General features: G+C 37.3%; 1 protein-coding gene across 1 annotated transcript in view; it reads left to right on the top strand.

The window, feature by feature from the left end:
- The window catches only part of LOC117299116 (steroidogenic acute regulatory protein, mitochondrial-like), a 28,889-nt gene that overhangs the window by 2,135 nt on the left and 8,316 nt on the right, over nucleotides 1–18,438 (top strand). Inside the window, exons 2-5 of the mRNA XM_033782577.1 lie at nucleotides 14,687–14,723; nucleotides 16,794–16,896; nucleotides 17,528–17,671; nucleotides 18,031–18,199. Coding sequence (XP_033638468.1) covers nucleotides 14,687–14,723; nucleotides 16,794–16,896; nucleotides 17,528–17,671; nucleotides 18,031–18,199 — 453 coding nt within the window. The remainder of the gene's footprint in view (nucleotides 1–14,686; nucleotides 14,724–16,793; nucleotides 16,897–17,527; nucleotides 17,672–18,030; nucleotides 18,200–18,438) is intronic.

The raw sequence follows: 18,438 nt of genomic DNA, 5'->3' as shown, positions 1-18,438 counted from the left end.
TCGTCATCGTCACCTCTCCGCTTCTATCGTCAACAATTTCAGTATAATAAGAAGAAATTGAATAGGTCCTACTGTTGCTGTAAACTCAATTGAGTATCATCAACACAGCCTTGTTACGACAATTAAATTTAAATTGCTGGCTTATTTTATTGTACAATGATATTAGTCTAGTTTTACTCTAACTAGACAGTCAGTGTTGTGTTAAAAGATTTTGATGAATTTTCTTCACCACTTGCCGATTCTTAAGCCGAATTACAAATTCAAATTGCTGCTTTGTTTTGCTGATAGTTATCAAGGGCGCACGTTGTATATAAACTATCCCACACAAGTCTAGACGGTTCATTTTTTGCTTTTTGCGATGTTTTTTTTTTTTTTATCATTTTTAATAGAGTTATTATTCGGAATGACAAATTAAAATTGCAACTTTGATTTTCTATCTATGAATAATTGTAGGCATGTGTTATAAACAATCTAGTCCAGACAGTGAATAATTCATTTACAGATTTGTATCATTTTTCCTCATCTGTTGCCCAATTAATATGCCGAATTGCAAACTAAAAGCGATTCTTTGTTTTGCTATCCATGGCTACCCACGAGCAAATCAAAATTATCACCAAGGTCGGAAGAAAAACGCCCGTGTCACACGAAGGTGTGTGCTTTATTCAGATGCTTGATTTCGAGACCTCAAATTCTAAATCTGAGGTCTCGAAATCAAATCGTGAAAAATTACTTCTTTCTCGAAAACTACTCCGCTTCAGAGGGAGCCGTTCCTCACAATGTTTTATACTACCAACAGCTCCCCATTACTCGTTACCAAGTAATGTTTTATGCTAATAATTATTTTGAGTAATTACCAATAGTGTCCACTGCCTAGAATAAATGAGATCATTAATACATCATAAATAATTTAATTAGTAGCCATTCCACAAAACCGCATCAAAAGTCGTCAGGTTTCAGTGAAAATAATGGTGTTTGACATTAATTCGTATTTTGCAAATTGTGTTCTAATTAATAGAAACATAATAAGCTGTTGCAAACAAGTTACCCACCAAAAGGAACGATCGAATAAATGGAAGAAAAAAAATATTGAATACCCTATATAGTTTCGACCGGCTAAATGAGATTACAATGAACATAGATTATGTAGATTCCGTTCAGAGGCCGCGATCGAAATAAAGATCGCTGGTTTGTGAGATCTAATGACTTTTCATCGACTTTAAACTCGGATGCATTGATGAAATAACTATTAACATGATGATTGATTATTGTATAATTCTTATTATGAGCTTTATTTATAAATAAACTAGTCGAGCCAATAATTTATGCAGAAAACAGAGCGTCCACTTTATGTATAATCATCAGGCCCTCAAAATATCCTGCGGACTTCAAAACCGGACTTCATTTAAAGGCACTGGACGCCTTCGGTAATTGCCAAAGACCAGTATTCTCACTTGATATATCCCAACATATTCATAAAATAACATACCTGTGAAAATTTCGATTCAATTGGTCATCGAAGTAGAGCAAGAGAATAATGAAAATTAACACCCTTGTTACCCATATGCAAAACACAAAGCATCCACCTCATGCATAGTCAGTAGACCCTCAAAATAAGTATTTACGTGGACGAGACTAATTTGAGAGCCAGGGTAAAGGTTAATGCCTACTGGTGTAGCACGGGGGGGATGGATAGGGCCAAAAAAGGTCATACCTAATCTGCTGAGAGGTGTGATGTGATTTTTATTTTTTTTTTTTTGGGGGGGAGGGATTTGTTCTCGGACGTTTGGAAATTAACACAAAGTATGGATGGGTATTTTTTGGAGGGAGACTAGCTCGGCTATAGCCTTGTGTTATGGTAGTTTGTTTAGTGGGATGCGCACACGTTCATGCCAACTGTTGACTATGCTGGTACGTTTGTTGTATCATTGAGGTTAAAACATTGTCAATTTACCCTTGACTTCTTGGCACATGTAGAACACAAATTTAGGGTCTACTGAATTCAACTATATATATCAGTATCTCTAATGGAGGGTCAGTCATGCTGTAACAGCTCGAAATTACCCGCAGCATGCTTTTCGAGCCCGGCTACAATTTTTGTTTTCTGCAAATTAGAGAATTGCCATCCTCAAAATAATTCCAGATTTTTTTCTTAAGGATTCCCTTTTTTAGAAATTTTAGGATTCAATTTAGAAATAAAATCTACATTGAAAAGCACTACGACAGTGGCAACTGTAATGTGCAGAGAAAAAAAAATTGCCAGCCGGCCCAGACGATTCTGTCCCAGGTACTGCATGCAGACATTATGCAGTGGGGCTTACGTGCATTCAACGTGTATTATAGTAACGTGTGCACATGCATTATGTGGGGGTGCGATGTGATATACAACCTCGTTCACCAACATTCAAACCGCTGTAAAAACACCTTTTTCGGGAAGGATTTATTGAAAACAAATGAACTTCGTACTGACACAACAGGCAACCCCCTTTTAGTTCCATGTTGGTAATTGCTGTGTATTTGTAACGTAGGCATACAGGACTACACCCACTTTATTATGGCTTCAATATTATCTGAATCCCATAATTATAAATGGAGGTAGATTGTCTTGTGACAGACTATAAAGAAGAAAGTGTAAAGTGTTATACGTGTTATAGGTTATTGTAACAAAGGCTTCGCTCTCTTAATTAACGTTGGCTTCAACATTATCAATATCCAAAATGAAGGTATAATTTCTAAGGATATACGAAGACGAACGAATAATATGGTACTGCAGAGGGGTCCAATTTAGAAGCAGAGCTTGTATAGGCACGGGTCCCTATAAGGACTACAATTTTTTTGCACTGAGACAAAGAATAACAATTACAACTTAAAAGGTGCACCAAATTCGAGTCGTGCATTATACTTGAACACTGTTAAAGTGGACACTATTGGTAACTACCCAAAATAATTATCGACATAAAACCTCAATTGGTAACGAGTAATGGGGAGAGGTTGATGGTATAAAACATTGTGAGAAACGGCTCCCTCTGAAGTGCCATAGTTTTCGAGAAAGAAGTAATTGTTCACGATCTTGATTTCGAGACCTCAAGTTTAGAATTTGAGGTCTCGAAATCAACCATCTAAAAGCACACAGCTTCGTGTGACAAGGGTGTTTTTTTCTTTCATTATTATCTCGCAAGTTCGATGACCGATTGAGCTCAAATTTTCACATGTTAGTTATTTTATGCATATGTTGATATACACCAAGTGAGAAGACTGGTCTTTGACAATTACCAATAGTGTCCACTGTCTTTAATATCTGTGATACCCAGTGATATTTTAATATACCTTTATATATAGCAACATTTTAGGCTTGTGGCTTCACAACTGGGTCCGGATACATGAAATATTAATTTGTATGAATACTTGAGTACCAGAGGTCAGAAGAGTCAGATTGAGAACAAGTTGCTTGATCATTATTCGTTAGTTTCATGGTGGCCCATAGCCTTATAGTACATTGTTCTACGACGATATCGACATTTATTACGCTGAGCAAACACAAACACATTCCCCAAGCCAAAATTTTGGGCTGAGTAGCTTTATTAAAACTGAGTCACACAACTAGAAATATTAATTTGTATACTTGAGACAAAGAGGTCAGAAGAGGTCAGACGAAACCAATTAGTTTCACATTGTGTATCTATACAATCAATATTTGTATTGTTTTTTTAGGCCAATAGTACAAAAATTGTTCTACAGCGATGGTCCCTCGACGAGCCTACTCTGAGCACCTGTTGTTCTACGGCGATTATTTGTTACACATTTACTAAAATAAGCAACATTTCGGGCCAAATGAGTAGCTTTATAAAACTGGGTCCGTGTAAACTTGAAATATGAATTTGTATATTAGAATGGGCCTACCAGAGATTAGGAGACGTTAAACGAGAACGAATTGCTTATACCTGCTTTTAATATTCGTGTTGGTTTCATAGAGGCCCATTAGTAGCTTATTTGTTTTAGCAGCAATCGTCCCTTAATTGTGTGTTCTAAATACATAATGTAATTGGCAGAGTGTGTATACTAACATTGTAGAAATGAATTAGTGTCAATGTGTAATCGACTGTGCGTAGACTGCTCTAAGTACACACAAATACAATAACTATAATTATAATTTAAAAATAAACAAGTCAACTGGTTGAATTATGTGACATAATATCATAAATTTTAATTAAAACAGTAGTGTAGCCTAGTAAGTCATAAGATAACTGAAAATTTTGATAAAACATTCAAAAACAAAAAATCAACAAAATAAGAAGAAATTTAGCTGTTCCCATTCGAAATGTGACTCTCTTTCTTTTATGAAGAGATGGGTTTCATTTCTGAACAGTGCATTCACATTAGATCAATGGTTACTCATTTTTAAATTATTATTATTTTTTTTAAATGGGTTTTATTCCCGAACATATTTACATCCCGAAAACCAAATTCAATAGTTGTTATGAAAACAAAGAATTTCATTTATTGTGATGTAATAAAAACTGTCAGTGGAAAGAGAATGCCCTTTGATTTCTAAAACATTCCATCGGAAACTAATCGATTTTAATCGTTCTATTTCCAATTAGATTTGAATGTAATTAATCACAGGTTGAATTAAAACCTTGGGAAAAACTGGCTTGTACACTCACAGGTGTAAGTTGCCAGACGAAAATGGTTTGTGTCTGTTTAGCCTCTTTACTTTAAAGGCACTGGACACTATTGGTAATTGTCAAAGACTAGCCTTCACAGTTAGTGTATCTCAACATATGCATAAAATAACAAACCTGTGAAAATTTGAGCTCAATCGGTCATCAAACTTGCGAGATAATAATGAAAGAAAAAAACACCCTTGTCACACGAAGTTGCGTGCGTTTAGATGGTTGATTTCGAGACCTCAAGTTCTAAACCTGAGGTCTCGAAACCAAATTCGTGGAAAATTACTTCTTTCTCGAAAACTATGGCACTTCAGAGGGAGCCGTTTCTCACAATGTTTTATACTACCAACCTCTCCCCATTACTCGTTACCAAGTGAGGTTTTATGCTAATAAATATTTTGAGTAATTACCAATAGTGTCCACTGCCTTAAAGGCACGGCAGCTGATTTCACGAAACGCTATGATTAATCCTATCTCGAGTTAGGACGAGACCCGTCCTAACTTTTGTTATGATGGGTTCAATTCGTCCTAAACGTCTTCGGATACAGAGCTGAACTCGTGCTCACTCCCAAGTTTAATCCTAAGGAGCATTCTCGTAACTTGTATCGTTACTATACTCCAGACGAAAATGTTTAAAGGCACTGGACATTATTGGTAATTACTCAAAATAACTGTTACTTGGTAATGAGCAATGGAGAGCTGTTGAGATGGTATAAAACATTGTGATAAATGGCTCCCTTTGAAGTAACGTAGTTTTTGAGAAAGAGGTAATTTTTCACTCAAAATAAAGGGCTTCATCAGTTGAAGCATTTTATTATGCATCTGAAAGCACATGAAAGTTGTAAATCAAGGTTGTTTTTTCTTTCATTATTTTCTCGCAACTTCGATAACCTGTAGAGCCTAAATTTTCACAGGTTGGTTATTTTATGCATATGTTGAGATACACCAAATTTGGAAGACTGATCTTTGACAATTACCAAATGTCTTTAATGTACGACTGTCTACCTTCTCGTATTATTATTGATTTTCGGAACACTTGGTTCTATTTTTACGATGAAGCTTTAGCCGCGTTATAAAAACACAACACTCTGAGCTATTCCGCCTTGGACACAGATGGCATTTCAAAATGTCTGCTTACACAATATTGTTTACATCACGCAGGAAGTGCGCCGTTTTTTTCCCGTGAGATATGTCTCCATCCCCGATAGAGGCTCGGTTTTACTGACGTAAACCAACGGCTTAAAGGCACTGGACACCATTGGTTATTGTCGAAAACCAGTATTCTCACTTGGTGTATCCCAACATTGTTATTTTATGCATATTATGCATAAAATAACAAACCTGTACAAATTTGGACTCAATTGGTCATTGAAGTTGCAAGAAAATAATGAAAGAAAAACAAAATTGTTGCACACAAATTTCTGTGCTGTCAGATGCATATATAAAAGGCTTCAGGTCTGAAGTATTTTATCATTAATTGAGTGAGAATTTACCTCTCTCTTAAGAAATGATCAACAGCTCTTCATAGTTCGTTATACCAAGTCAGTTGTTATGCTAAGAATTCTTTTGAGTATATATTTACCGTGTCCAGTGACTTTAAAGGGAAGTTCTCCTATACGTTTGGATAAATCAATAGCAATACAAACCTTTGGTTAGAGACAACAGAAGCTCTCGATAAATAAAGCATTTTTTTAAGAATAATTTCACTTAAAAGTAATGTAGTTTTGGAAAAAAGATATAAGTATCCCCCAAATTTCAAACTTAAATCTGACAGAACGCTTCTCAGATTCTACGGGGGATAATACATGTCGTTTTCCATCTACACTACTTTGAAATGAAATGATTCCCATAGTGGTTTTTACCATCGAGAGCTCATGTATACTTTTTACCAAGTAAGATTTTGTTGCCACTAGTTTTAAGAGTGGTTACCAAACGTTTACCATCTCCAGAAGACGATCAGAGCATACTGATCGAAACGTCGAGTTGAAACCAACAGTTCTTTTCAGAACCACCCCAACTCATTAGAGATAGTCATTACATGGTGTTACCGCAAACCTTTTCTATATCCTATTTCCACCATGCAAAGTTTCAAATCAGAGCCCCATGTTCATGGCTCTACTTACCGCCGAATTCTGCGCTTACGATCACGATTCCCCGCTTGACGTGCTAGCGCCGAATTGATGTTGCTTATGTACCATTTGGATTCGAACTGCCTCTAGGCAATGGGCTAGCTCGGCGGTCTATATAGTTGGTAAGATATCAGGGCCCAATTTCATGGCTCTGCTTACCGCCGAATTCTGCGCTTACGATCACGATTCCCCGCTTACGTGCAAGTGCCGAATTTCTGCGCTAGCCTTGTAAGCGTAGAATGCCTAGTAACGATTCGTATGCACGCGCAGAAGCCAAAATTTGCCGCTAACACGTGAAATACGCTCGCCGTAAGCACAGAATTCCCTGCTTCCGTACGCGCCGATTCTGTGTTTACGGTAAGCAGAGCCATGAAACTGGGCCCTGCTCACATATATCTGAAAGTATTTTGATATCTTATTAACTGTCTGATTAATGTATATAACATACCAATTGTAAGCTCTGGCAATTAAACGCAAATTGGCTGTGCTAATGGATGAAGCAAATCAACAGTATATTTTTCTTTCTTCATGATGTGACAGACAACATTGTTATTGAGAATGACTCGTAAAAATAAATGACCATAACTTTCGCATTGAGCCAGAAAAAGAAAGTAAACTTTCGACGGAATGTTTTTAAAAAACATTCCCTCGCACGTTTTTTTTTTAATAAGTGTGACCCACAACTTTACCTCTTGTTAATGATGATATTATATTAATAATTGAAAAAGGTTATAAATAAAACTTAAGCGACACAACATGTGTGTTGATACCCCCCCCCCACCTTGAGCTAATTAACTTTTAAAGAACCCTTCAAACATGGCAACTATGGGGCATAATTGTCTACAATGGTGTTAATTTATTTGATTTCATTTTACTAATCTTACGCAATTCTGTTTTGAACTGGTGTCATGTAATAAACGAGAAAATAATTGAAATTCTAAGAACCCGGCCAGCTTGTGCATGAATGGTCTTAATGAATGGTCTTAGTTTGTATAATAAGGCAGACCATAGACTGAAAAGTAGGGTCATATATTGATTTTTGTCGACGTAATCGTGATTTAGAGGCTAAGTTAAAGGCACTGGACACCACAACTTAGAACCCACTCTCAGAAATACCACATCTCGAGTCCGACGCTCTTAACCACTCGGCCAGGACACTCTCTTGACCACCATGAGCTTGGAAACAACGGTTCATCTTAAAGACACTGGACACTATTGGTAATTGTCAAAAACCAGTCTTCTCTCTAGGTGTATCTCAACATATCCATAAAATAACAAACCTGTGAAAATTTGAGCTCAATTGGTCGTCGAATTTGCGAGATAATAATGAAAGAATAAACACCCTTGTCACACGAAGTTGTGTGCTTTCTGATGCTTGATTTCGAGACCTCAAATTCTAAACTTGAGGTCTCGAAATAAAATTCGTGGGAAATTACTTCTTACTCGAAAACTACGTCACTTCAGAGGGAGCCGTTATCAAGAAAGGTTTTATGATGATAAATATTTTGTGTAATTACCAATAGTCTCTACTGCCTTTAAGACAAGTTGTTGGTTAGTGTAGTTGCAAGAGAATAGGCCTAACGAAAGAAACAACACAATTGTTAAAAAATTGTGTGTGCTTTCAGATTGCTAAAAGAGACTTCTGATGGCCTGAAATCTTGTAATATTTTTAGAATTTTCTCACAATGCTTTATACGATCAAAAGCTCCGGCCGCCACATGAGGGCTTATGAATTTGTTTGTCTTGTTGTCGCTGCCGTTGATGTATGCTTTGTAACTTTGTACAAGTTTCGTCATTTTAGTCAAAATGCTATAAACTTTGGCAAACTTGTTTATTTTGACACCATCGATAGGCTATCATCACATTGCTATTACTGGGGTCATTGCTGTGTGCCCCGGTCCTAATAGGGTAAAGGGTCAATGTTAGGTTGTGGCCACTTCCGTTTACATAAGAAAAATCCTAAATATCTTCCCACGCAGTCAAGCACAATTTTTGAAGGAGAAGCTATGCAAGAGAATAATAAAAACAAACTCAAACATATCAAAAACACCACTGTTGCACCACTCTGTGTGCTTTCAGATGCATAATAGAGGCTTCAGCTTACGTATTTATTATTCAAATATTATTTTCTCACAGCTACGTCACTTCGGAGCCTTTTCTCATAATATGTTATACTATCAACAGCTCTCCATTGCTCGTTATATCAAGTAAGTTTTGATAAATTGCACCAATAGCGTCCATGCCTTTTAATAAATGTATGGAGCCTTAAAGTGAAGCAAATGGAAAAGGGCTCATCATTATGAGCCGAAGAAGAGATAACAGATGGGGAACAAAAGTCACATTATCGGGCGCAACTCCGAGATGAGAAGGAAAACAAACGGTCGTGAATGGATTGGTTTCATCACTAAGGCATTGTAACCTGAGACCTTTTTATACGCTATATGGACATTATAATAATAAAATATTTGACGCTCCTTGCGCTGTAGCATACAGTATTTCCTGCCAGATGTGGGACTATCGTTTGAATAACGAAACCTAATTCTGACAGCACCATGTATAATACTTTGCAAGATGATGTGGCGCAATTTGCTGTCGATCGGACAAGGAACACCGGGGCGAACCCCTTCTCTTTTCGATAAGTGCACTGGGTTATTTTACAGGCGTTACATAACACAGAGGACCAACGGCTTAACGTCCTATCCGAAGGACGAAGCAGGACACAAGTGTCACGACTAGGGATTCGAACCCACACTCTGCTGATCAGAAACACAATGACAAAATAGTCGCAGACAGTGTTCATGCTGTGTGTGATCAACCATAGTCCATAAAGCATATTGAAATAACAAGCCCGTGAATTCTATAGGACTCAATCAATTGTACGAGTCCGGAAAAAATAGTAAAGATGCAAAACTGTTAGCATTATAAGCTGTGTTTAGTTTTGGTTGTTACAACTGAAATTTGTTGTGTTCAGATACAGTTTTCTCGAATATGACTTAATCTCAGTCTCAGAAGGAAAAATTAATTGAACAGAAACAAAAATTCTACTGAGTTTAAATTCCATTCATAATGAGCATGCTTTCAGTTCACTGAATTTAAAGAGTCATCCTTTTAACATTCCCGTATAATTCATTGTTTTATCGTACATGGTCAGACGGAAATGTTGATCACACAGAAAAAGAAAATGTTCGACATTTTAGATTTCATTCATAATGAGCAGGCCTTTAGACTGAGTTAAACAATGATGTGGGTCTGTTCATCCTTAACAATTCTTTATAGAATCATATAATTTAATAGATTTCCTCTGTCTGTGTAGTTCATGCAGTTTTTGTTTTAAGATGAAGAGAACATGCAACAAACGGTAAAATTTTTGTTTTTTAATTTGCGGTTCATTCCATGTATACATCACAGATAAAATTAACACTATTGTCAGCTTGTAAAATTATTAAAAATCGAAAGAGAAAAAAAAATCCCCATCTCGTGAAATAAGACCGAAGACCCAAATTTGACATTGATTCAAAAGTTATAAGTTAATTGTCTTCGATTTTGATATAATATATAAACCAACGATATCTACATCACATCAAAGCCAATTCCTCATAAATTAAACATGGAAACTATCTTCCGTATTCCGTTTACCCACACAGCTTCTTCAGTTTTCCTTTTGCAATAACCTTAATATGCAAAACGTTTTATGACTCATAACTCAACGGGCACTAAACACTGTATACTGCTACGACAAGACCTCAATAGAAAGCAATATGCCTACTGCTATAGCTAGAAAGTCACAGTATACAGAATTCTAACCACGGAGCGTCAGAATTATTTGTGTATGCATAATACATTCCTTAGTCGGCCAATGACGGCATAATTTGTCATCGTTTTTGCCTTTGACGTTTTAGAATGTTCATAATTGCCATTCTTGAACTGCCTTATAAAAGTATGTATATTCAGCAGTCATATACAGAGTGTTGCCTAGTGGTATGGTCAGGCGTGGGTGGATAAGAATGTCTAAGGAAAATGGGAGAAAAAATTAAGAATTTTAAATTATAGTCGAAAGTGAAATTTGATAATTAGCAAATTAAAGGCACATGGATACTATTGGTAATTTAAAAAAAAATCGTCTCACTCTAGTCTTAGTGATGAGACGAAAATTATTTTGCATGTAAAAACGTATTAACCAGTTAATGTATGTTATGGTAACATACCATATTAATACGTTTTTACATGCTAAAACGGAGACTAAATTTCTTTTCGTGACATTGTTTTACCCATTTCTCAAAAACCGCAGCACTTCATCAGCGAGTACTATTTTATGGGAAGCTTTCTATTATCTACAAACTGTATAAGTTTAATGGAAATCTGTGGACATTTTGTGTAAACAGTACCCAGACCCTTTAACAAAGTTGGGTCTTGTTTACTCTCCCCTCTGCTGTGAGCTGTAGTATATAATCGAGGAAATTAACGTGCTCATCAGCGACAGAGCAAACATATTTCACACCTATAGTTTCCTTTTAGAAAATACGTGTTAGGGATTTCTCACCTAAATAAAGCGTGTAGACAGAGGGCAAACGAAACGACAAGTTATGAATTTGGGAACTAAGGAGGTTCATCTACAAAATTTGTGCAGAGCTTGATACCCATCCATCGTGCGTTTAAAGGCAAAGTATACTTATAATTTTTTTTTATCATTCAATTATTGTTTCAATCTAAATGTAAATGTAGTTTGTATATACAAAAAAAAAATAAACTGTGAAAATTCATTTCAAAAGGTCGCATCTTTTGAGATATTGCCGAAAATCCGAAGCGAAAATTTTAATAATGTCTACAAAGGAAGAATAAACCATAATAGATTCGCATATCTTAGTGCTACTAGTGGTTTTCTTTAATTTCATGCACGTAACTTGTGGAGTCAACAATTTGGTTCTACACCATAGCGGACCATGTTGTCGCGAAGTAAAAAGAAAACCACACATTTTTAAAGGAAATATTGTGTGAATCGTCATATTTTACCTCTAAAACATACCAGCCATATTTATTTCATAATAAATGCATTTGAAAGCCACGAAGCGCACAATCTAAAGATGCTCCTTTAAAGGCCTTTGGTAATTGTCAAAGACCAATGTTTTCACTTGGTGTATCCCAAGCATAAGCATAAAATAACTGTGAACGTTTGGGCTTAATTGGTCATCGAAGTTGCGAGAAAATTATAAAAGAAAAAAACACCCTTGTTGGACGAAATTGTGTGCTTTCAGACAGGAATAACTTACTTCTAGCTCGAAGTACTTTAATAGTTTAGTGAGAAATTACCTTTTGCTCAAAAACTACGTTAACATCAGAGGGAGCCGTTTCCCACATTGTGTTTTACTATCAACAGCTCTCAAATGCTCATTTACCACGTCAGTTTTGAAGTTAATATTTGTTTACCAATATTTTAATTGCCAATAGTAAGTGTACCTTCCCTTTAAAACCCCAACCACACTGTTACATGCATTAGGCCCCTACACACTCACACCCCGAAGCTTGTGGGTCAGTCGTGAATAATGATTCGTCATGAATGAGTAAGTCACTGAATTACACTTTACAAAAGAAAATAAGCCGATGATTTTCAGTATGACTAATTTGAAGAATTGAGTCGGCTTATTATGCAGAACGGCCACTCGTTAGTAAAGGCATTCTGACAAAATTATGACAACAAAAGTGTCTCTTAAAGGCAGTGGACACTATTGGTAATTACTAAAAATAATTATCAGCACAAAACCTTTCTTTGTAACGAGTAATGGGGAGAGGTAGGTGGTATAAAACAATGTGAGAAACGGCTCCCGCTAGAGTGGAGTAGTTTTTGCAACTTTGACGACCAATTGAGCTCAAATTTTCACAGGTTTGTTATTTTGTGCATATGTTTAGATACACCAATTTGGGAGACTAGTCTTTGACAATTACCAATAGTGTCCAATGTCTTTAAAGAGAAGTCAAATCCCGAATGAATAACACAGGAAATAGTCAAAACTGAGATCTTTGAGTTATTATTAAACACAGGATGTTTGTTTAGTTTTTTTCATGGACGGCTCGAGGTTTCATCTTTCTTCTATAGTATTCTACTAAAAGAAATTAATAAAGCAAAAAGAGAAAACTTTTGTACAGATTCTCAGAATAAGAAATTATCATGATTTCAAGACTCCTATGATCGTATTGAATTGAACAGTTGTACAATATGTATAGCTGTTGCAAACTGATTACTAACCAAAGGAACTACTGTATCAAATAATGAAGAAACAAAACAGTTAATGGTCTGCTGTTTCGATCAGGTTTGTTATGTTTGGATACACCAAGTGAAAATACTGGTCTTTGACAATTTCCAAACGTGTCAAGTGCCTTTAACAGGTGTCTACTATTTACCTAATTGCAATCAGTGGCAGTTATTGATGACGAATTGTGAGTGGCTATAGTATGACCTTTGCCCACATCTTCGTCGCGTTCCATTTTATGCGAAGATCAAGTCTCGTCTTCATCTTCACGCACACATAAAAAGTGGCCAGACATTTTTCAAGACACGCTTCGTTCCTGAGCTTAAAGGAGGGGAAAATAGGCCACTGGCCTATGTTCAACATCATGACCCATTTTCATAATACAGAAGCTGATTATGAGCTTCGCAGACGACGTTGTTGGGAGAGAATAAAGGGGGTCGATGAGGGAATTTTTTACCAGCCTCGTGCATTCTAGATTGTACCTATATCGTTTGACTGATTTTTTCCCCGGGATAGTTTGCTAAATAAACAATTGACTAGTTCTGTAACATTTGTCATTACTGTTTCATTAAAGGCATAGAATTGCCAATGATAACAATTATAAAAAATATATTAAAAAGTCTGAAAGCTTACTGATTATGAAATTCATTCACAAAACTACTTTTCCTGCGTAATGTGTTCCTCTATTTTCGTAAATACTGTATCTGAAAACCTTTTAAAAAAAATAGCAATCAATTTTTGTTGTTACAATAAAAATTAATGATAATGAGTTTACATGCCAAAATGTTGTACATGATTTTGTGACTATTTTCTTCGAACTCACACGACGTATTAAGCCTAAATTTTCACGGGTTATATTTCATGTATTTGGTTGATCAAACAAAACATAACACCACTGAGACCATTTTACCAGCTCTACCAAACCTATTAGACACAATTATACAGCAGGTTTTTGAAATAGTATTATTTGTTGGTATTCTTCTTTTTGTCCTTTTGTTTTAACAAGTCTTGACATAAACACAGTCGTGTAACATGACAGAAGAAACCGCATAATATCTGTAGATCATTTTCACATGAAATTATCGAAATGTATCTTGCCTTCAGTCCTGAAACTTCGTGGAGGCATTGAAGGCGATTGCCTCCATGCACACTGGTCATTGCCTCGTTGCCCTTGAAATGCTCCAGTAGAATTTTACAATTTACTCATAGAAAGAGGTTATTTCTCACTAAAATAATAAAAGACTTCTGGCCAGAAGCCTTTAATTCTTATCTGAAAACAAGGGGGTGTTTTTTCTTTCATCATTTTCGTGCAACTTCAATGACCAACTGAGACAAAAGTGCCCTTGAAATGCTCCAGTAGAATTTTACAGTTTACTCATAGGGTGCCCTTCACCAAGGAGAAATTGCCTTGGTGTCCTTGCCCTTTAAAATGCGAAGCACAGGCCCTTGACTTAATCAAAAATTGCATCATCGCTCTAGGTTTACCCGGCACTGAAGAGTGAACCTACCACGCAATGATCGCGGCGAGGATTTGTGAATCATGAACTAATAAAGACGCGATTCATCTACGGGGATTTTTGGGACAATTCTTTAAACCAGGTTTATCCATCATTATAATAATTATGTTTTTGTATTTTGTTCCCAGGCATACATGGACTTCAGTGGTATCCCATGTGAAAAAGGTAACTAGGCCTATAAGTTGAAACTGTATTATACATTTAATTATTTACATTTTTTTGTGGGGGGGGGGGAATGGGTGATGGTTTTGATTATTTATGTTTGTTTATATATTTCTTGTGTAAACAAGTGGCTCCCGTGCCTAGATTAGTGTTTCCCTTTCGCATCAAAAGTCATATTTTCGCCATAAATCATGCACTCCTTACCTAACCACATAGCGTCCACTAATGTCAGTGTATTTCAATCTTTTTTTTAACTCTCCTTCAATGTTTTCTACTCTTGATTATACTTTTTGTAATTAATTTTTTTTAGTGGGCCCCGTGCGCAATCGGAGTTTCCCAGTTGCGCCAAAAGTAATATTGTTTGCCATTAGGTATACAGATTTGACACGAGTGACATTGAACTGAACTCCTTACCTAACCACATAGTGTCTCTGGATTAACATAATGAAGTCCATTAATGTCAGTTTAATTCAACCTTTTTTAAACTCTCCACCAAAGTTTGTTCTATCTTTGATTGTTCTTTTTGTGATTACTTTTTGCCCAGTGGGTGTTCAAGGGTTCCTTTGTGCGCCAAAAGTCATATTTGTCGCCGGAACTCATAAAATACAGATTTGAAACAAGCGCAATGTTGTCCTAACCTGACCATGCCCTTTTCATGCTGGGGACGATTTCACAAAGATAGTCCCAACTTAGGACTAGTCCTAAGCAATGCTTAGAGATAGGACTGGTCCTAAGTTAGGACCAGTAACTCGTCCTAACTTAGGACTGGTTCTATCTCTTAGCATTGCTAAGGACTAGTCCTAAGCAATGCTTAGAGATAGGACTGGTCCTAAGTTAGGACCAGTAACTCATCCTAACTTAAGACTGGTCCTATCTCTTAGCATTGTTTAGGACTAGTCCTAAGCAATGCTTAGAGATAGGACTGGTCCTAAGTTAGGACCAGTAACTCATCCTAACTTAGGACTGGTTTTATCTCTTAGCATTGCTTAGGACTAGTCCTAAGCAATGCTTAGAGATAGGACTGGTCCTAAGTTAGGACGAGTAACTCATCCTAACTTAAGACTGGTCCTATCTCTTAGCATTTTTTAGGACTAGTTCTAAGTATAAGACTGCCTTTGTGAAATCCACCCCAGGGCTTCAGACGAGAGAACAGAGCCTGAAGCCTAATCCAAAGTCGAGTACTCGAAAAGGGCCAAAGTGTCTGTATTACTATAATAAAGTCCAGAATAATGTAAGTTTAATTAAATCCTTTTTCAAACTCTCCTTCAAAGTTTTCTGCTGTTGATTTTACTTTTTGTGATTATTTCTTCTTCTTTTTTTTTTTCCATGGCCCCGTGCGTGTTTGGAGTTTTGCTTTTGCACCAAATCCATATTTTCGTCGTAATTCATTCACTGTTAAAGTGCAAAGGACATTGCAGTCCCAACCTTTGGCTCAATTTCATGAGGCTGTTTAGCAGAAATCGCTGCTTGACAAATTTCGCTGTAAGCACAAAATGAGTGGGGCACCAGTAGCAACAGTGTAAACTTCATGGAATGTTGGCTGGTAACCTGTTTTTGCTAAGCGAGATTCTCCTGTGCTTACGGGCTGTATGAAGTTGGGCCTTGGCCACAGCTGGAGTGTCTTTTTTTTGAAGGCAGTGGACACTATTGGTAATTACTCAAAATAATTATTAGCACAAAACCTTTTTTGGTAACGAGTAATGGGGAGAGGTTGATAGTATAAAACATTGTGAGAAACGGCTCCCTCTGAAGTGCCATAGTTTTTGAGAAAGAAGTAATTTTCCACGAATTTGATTTCGAGACCTCAGATTTAGAACTTGAGGTCTCGAAATCAACAATCTAAACGCACATAACTTCGTGTGGAAAAGGGTGTTTTCTTCTTTCATTATTATCTCGCAACTTTGATGACCGATTGAGCTCAAATTTCCACAGGTTTGTTATTTTATGCATATGTTGAGATACACCAACTGTGAAGGCTAGTCTTTGACAATTACCAATAGTGTCCAGTGCCTTTAACATAATTAAGTCCATTATACTGTCAGTGTAATTCAATCCTTTTGTATGACTCTCCAGTGCTTGAATTCTTCACTGATGCTGAGCTCAGGAAGAAATGGAGCAGAAAGACACCCAACTATGAAATACTTGAGGAGAGGGAAGACTTTAAAATTGTCTACACGTAAGTGATATTCAGCAGAAAGTATACGAAATGTTTTTCTTGTGTGGGGAGGTAGAAGTACTATTTTGTTAAGCGTTTGTTGAAAATTTGAGCATTAACCAGAATCACAGATAAACCTTTGAAACATTTGAACCGTCAAGGAAAAAAAGTATTATGTTTGTTGAAATTAAATGCATCAATCATTAATACGCAAAAGAACACAATTTGAACTTTAAAAGAACCATCTAGGAAAATTTACGCAAACAAAAAATGTATGCATAATCGTAGCGTAACAAGAGGGTGTCATAGAGATTTGGGTCCCCCTACCGCCACCGCTTAGATCCCAAAACGTGCCACCCATATCCCCCCGCCCCCCCCCCCCCGAGATGAATTCGAAAGAAATGCACAAATAAATGGACGATTTCTTAATAGCTTCCCTTCAAAGAAAATATATTTTTCCCCAGCCCTCTTGCCCCCCCCCATCCAACAACCACAACCACAACTTCGGGGACCCCCATTATACGACATACATCACGTCCCCTCAGTCATGTCTCGGGTTCATCAAAGTACATGGCTTGGTATTCCGTGTAGCAAAGCAAAAAGACACCACTCAGACTAAACGCGAACCCTTTTTATTTGCTTGTGTTTCCAGTGTGATTAAAATGCCAATGGCGTGTGATGACCGAGACGTCGTGCAGTGCATTCAAATACGAACCGACGAGGAACAGAAAAGACACGTGGTCTTATACAAGAGCTGCAACCATCCAAACAAGCCACCTACCAAGGGAACCACCAGGTATGTACCGACCAATCTGATTGGTTGTTAACTGCTCACATGATGCCTTTCGTTGCTTTCGAACCAATCAAAATACATGTTACGTGCGTGACTGCTGCAACCATCCAAACATGCCACCTACCAAGGGAACCACCAGGTATATGTGCCAACACATCTAATTGGTTGTTAATTGCCCACGTGATGTCTTTCCTTGCTTCATAAAAGCTAAGAGACCACAAGAAGACAATATTATTAAGATGGAAATAACTCAGGGGAGCTGAAGGTAGGAATTTATCTTCTCCTTATAAAACCGTAGTCTAGGTTGAAGGATGGAGAAAGAAAAAAAATCTGAGTCTTGCGTTTGATTTTTTGTTCTTTAGAGCCGAAGTTGGAACCATGGGATTGGTGATCCGACCAAAAGATGACGACGAGACTTCCACACGAGTCACGTGGCTTAGTCAGATCAACCTGAAGGGCTGGGCACTCAAGATGATCGTCAACAGAGTTACCGTCGGGTATCCTGTCTCACTCTGTGACGATCTGCAGCAGGTAGGTAACAGTCGGTATATGACGTCTATACAGGGTGCGTTCGTTTAGTTTCCCTGGGTCGACCCCGGTCTGCCCCGGTACGTTCGAATAGCTTTGACGGGGCTCACCCCGGTCAGCCCCCAGTGCCCTGCTTGTGGAGTGGGTCACTTGGGGGTTACCTGAGGTGCATGCCGTCACCACGAGAGGGCGAGTGTGATCGTTCGATTAGCTCTTGTCAGGGGCTCACCCGAGTGAGCACC

The sequence above is a fragment of the Asterias rubens genome, chromosome 14 (genome assembly GCF_902459465.1).
Source record: "Asterias rubens chromosome 14, eAstRub1.3, whole genome shotgun sequence".
NCBI lineage: Eukaryota > Metazoa > Echinodermata > Asteroidea > Forcipulatida > Asteriidae > Asterias > Asterias rubens.
The sequence above is the reverse complement of the archived record's forward strand: the minus strand, read 5'-3'. Positions and strand labels throughout refer to the sequence as shown.